Consider the following 4,410-nt stretch of genomic DNA (forward strand, 5'->3'; position numbering starts at 1 on the left):
CTACCTCATACCCTACCTCATATACCTGTAAGTAGTATACACACTACCTCATATACCTGTAAGTAGTACACACACCAACTCATACCCTACCTCATATACCTGTAAGTAATACACACACTACCTCATACCCTACCTCATATACCTGTAAGTAGTACACACACTACCTCATCACCCTACCTCATATACCTGTAAGTAGTACACACACTACACACTACCTCACACACTACCTCATATACCTGTAAGTACTATACACACTACACACTACCTCACACACTACCTCATACCCTACTTCATATACCTGTAAGTAGTATACACACTACCTCATACCCTACCTCATATACCTGTAAGTAGTACATACACTACCTCACACCCTACCTCATATACCTAGTAGTACACACACACCTCTACCCTACCTCATATACCTGTAAGTAGTATACACTACCTCACACACTATACACTACCTCACACACTACCTCTTACCCTACCTCATATGCCTGTAAGTAGTACACACACACCACCACATATACCTACACACACTACCTCATACCCTACCTCATATACCTGTAAGTAGTATATGCACTACCTCACCCTACCTCATACCCTACCTCATACCCTACCTCATGCCCTACCTCATATACCTGTAAGTAGTGCACACTACCTCATACCCTGCTTCATATACCTTATAGCCGTAGTCATATCACTACCTCATACCCTACCTCATATACCTATAAGTAGTACACACACTACCTCATACCCTACCTCATATGCCTGTAAGTAGTACACACACTACCTCATACCCTACCTCATATACCTGTAAGTGGTACACACACTGCACTCCTCACCCTACCTCATATACCTGTAAGTAGTACACACACTACCTCACACTACCTCACACACTACCTACCTCATACCCTACCTCATATACCTGTAAAAGTGCTATACACTCATGCACCACTACCTCCCCTACAAATCATATCATGCCCTGCCTCACATACCTGTAAGTGGTATACACACTACCTCACACCTACCCTCATGCCCTACCTCATGCCCTATCTCATACACTGCCTCCATGCCTGTAAGTAGTATACACCCTACCTCATACCCTACTTCTTATACCTGTAAGTAGTATACACACTACCTCATACCCTACCTCATATACCGGTAAGTAGAATACACACTACCTTATACCCACCCTCATATTCTACCTCATACCCTACCTCATATACATGTAAGTAGAATACACACTACTCATACCCTACTTCACACACTACCTCATACCCTACCTCATATACCTGTAAGTAGTACTACACACTACACACTCCTCACACCCTACCTCATATACCTGTAAGTAGTATACACACTACCTCACCTACCCCTACACTACCTCATATCTCTACCTCATATACCTGTAAGTAGTTTACACACACTACCTCATACCCTACCTCATATACCTTTAAGTAGTACACACACTATCTCATACCCTACCTCATATACCTGTAAGTAGTACACACACTACACACTACCTCACACACTACCTCACCCTAAGTCATATACCTGTCACACCCTAGTATACACCCACTACCCACTCATTCACACACTACCTCATACCCTACCTCATATACCTGTAAGTACTTATACACACTACCTCACACCCTACCTCATATACCTGTAAGTAGAATACACACTACCTCATACCCTACCACCTCCACACACTACCTCATACCCTACCTCATGCCTACCTCATATACCTGTAAGTAGTATACACACACTACCTCATACCCTACCTCATATACCTGTAAGTACTATACACACTACCTCACCCTACTCTGCCTACCTCTACATCACATACCTGTAAGTAGTATACACATCATATACCTCATACTCCTCATACATCACATACCTGTAAGTACTATACACACTACCTCACACTACCTCATATATACTCTACCCTCTATACCCTACCATCATATACCTGTAAAGTAGTATACACACTACACACTACCTCACACCCACACCTCATATACCTGTAAGTACTATACACACTACACACTACCTCACACACTACCTCATACCCTACCTCATATACCTGTAAGTAGTACTACACACTACCTCATACCCTACCTCATATACCTGTAAGTAGTATACACACTACCTCATACCATACCTCTTACCCTACCTCACATACCTGTAAGTAGTATACACACTACCTCACCCTACCTCATACCTTACCTCATATACCTGTAAGTAGTACACTACCTACCTCACTGTAAGTAGTATACACTACCTCATACACTACCTCACATACCTGTAAGTAGTATACACACTACTATTATACCCACCTCATATACCTGCAAGTAGTATACACACTACCTCATACACTACCTCATATACCTGTAAGTAGTATACACACTACCTCATACCCTACCTCATATACCTGTAAGTAGAATACACACTACCTCATACCCTCTCTGTGAATGATGTTGATCTGGTAGATGTTCTGTGGTCCTGATAGATGTTCTGTGTCTAGCGTACGTACCGTGTACCAAAGGATGTCCATGTTGAGCCGGAGAGGTTTGCTGTTGACCTCATCAGTCGACTGGAGGCAGTTCTGAGAGAGAGAGAAGCACAGGAGAGACTGGAGGAGAGACTGAAGAGGGTCAGACTGGTACGTACTGGGAGGGTGTGTGTGTGACATCTGTGATGTGTGCGAGGTTTGGATGTGTGTGTGTGTGTGTGCGTGGTTTGGATGTGTGTGTGTGTGTGCGTGGTTTGGATGTGTGTGTGTGTGCGTGGTTTGGATGTGTGAGGTTTGGATGTGTGTGTGTGCGTGTGCGAGGTTTGGATGTGTGTGTGTGCGTGGTTTGGATGGTAATCATCACACACACTAACCTGCTTCTCCTCTAACCCCGCCCTTCTTTCCTTTCCTGCTCTGTGATAGGAGGAGGAGGGTGACGACGCCTGACGTCTCCATGGTAAACTCCCTCCCCCTACGGCAACAAGCCCCTCCCCCTCCACCTCGTCCCTCTTCCCCCACTACGGGTCCCGTTATTCAGAGACCTCGTACAACGGTGTTCTGGCGCTACAGGACGCACACGAGGAGAACCCGGAGGCCATCTTGGACGAACACGTGCAGAGAGTGATGGAGACGCCGGGGTGTCAGTCACCAGGCACCGGGAGACACTCGCCCAAGTCCCGCTCCCCCGACGGAGGGGTGTACCCTCCACCTCACTCTGGGAGAACCCAGTGGCCTCCAGGGGTGAAAGGTCACAAGCCAGGAGCCAAGGGAGGGGACCCAATGGGGATGGGAGCAGGTATGTTGATGTTGTCTTTATTTATCCAGCTTAGTCTCTTTTTACATTTGTATTTATTTTTTATTTTTTACCCCTTTTTCTCCCCGAATTCGTGGTGTCCAATTGTTTTTAGTAGCTACTATCTTGTCTCATCGCTACAACTCCCGTACGGGCTCAGGAGAGACAGGTTGAAAGTTATGCATCCTCTGATACACAACCCAAACAAGCCCTCACTGTTTCTAACACAGCGCGCATCCAACCCGGGAAGCCAGCCGCACCAATGTGTGTGTCGGAGGAAACACCGTGATCCTGGCAACCTTGGTCGTTGGTGCGCGATGGCTCTTGGTGCGATGGTCAACCAAGATTTTTTTTTTTAGTCGAGCAGTAACAAATATATCTAAAAAATAAAAATGTATGGCACACAAGACACCTGTCTGATTCACACCTGTCTGATTCACACCTGTCTGATTCACAATCTTTAGTGGACAGAAGAGGACTGGCCACCCCCTCAGAGCCTGGTTCCTCTCTAGGTTTCTTCCTAGGTTCTGGCCTTTCTAGGGAGTTTTTCCTAGCCACCATACATCTTCATCTGCATTGCTTGCTGTTTGGGGTTTTAGGCTGGGTTTCTTCAGCACTTTGTGACATCAGCTGATGTAAGGGCTTTATAAATACATTTGATTGATTGACTAGTCCATTGCGGAGGCCTGTCTGGGTGGACTAGTCCATTGCGGAGGCTCCGTCTGGGTGGACTAGTCCATTGCTGAGGCTCTGTCCTGAGTGGACTAGTCCATTGCGGAGGCCTGTCTGAGTGAACTAGTCCATTGCGGAGGCCGTCTGGGTGGACTAGTCCATTGCGGAGGCCTGTCTGGGTGGACTAGTCCATTGCGGAGGCCTGTCTGGAGGGACTAGTCCATTGCGGAGGCCTGTCTGAGTGGACTAGTCCATGGCGGAGGCCTGTCTGGGTGGACTAGTCCATGGCGGAGGCCTGTCTGGGTGGACTAGTCCATTGCGGAGGCCTGTCTGAGTGGACTAGTCCATTGCGGGAGGCCTGTCTGAGTGGACTAGTCCATTGCTGAGGCCTGTCTGAGTGGACTAGTCCATTGCTGAGGCCTGTCTGAGT

General features: G+C 46.9%; 1 protein-coding gene across 1 annotated transcript in view; it reads left to right on the forward strand.

Annotated features, from left to right (window-relative positions):
* LOC124030337 (axin-1-like) overlaps positions 1-2,981 on the forward strand; it is a 3,868-nt gene extending 887 nt beyond the window's left edge. The window contains exons 3-4 of the mRNA XM_046341720.1: positions 2,528-2,665; positions 2,939-2,981. Of these exons, the coding sequence (XP_046197676.1) occupies positions 2,528-2,665; positions 2,939-2,962 (162 nt within the window). The 3' untranslated portion in view covers positions 2,963-2,981. The remainder of the gene's footprint in view (positions 1-2,527; positions 2,666-2,938) is intronic.
* Positions 2,982-4,410: the final 1,429 nt, after the last annotated feature.

The sequence above is a fragment of the Oncorhynchus gorbuscha genome, unplaced genomic scaffold (genome assembly GCF_021184085.1).
Source record: "Oncorhynchus gorbuscha isolate QuinsamMale2020 ecotype Even-year unplaced genomic scaffold, OgorEven_v1.0 Un_scaffold_10682, whole genome shotgun sequence".
NCBI classification, from domain to species: domain Eukaryota; kingdom Metazoa; phylum Chordata; class Actinopteri; order Salmoniformes; family Salmonidae; genus Oncorhynchus; species Oncorhynchus gorbuscha.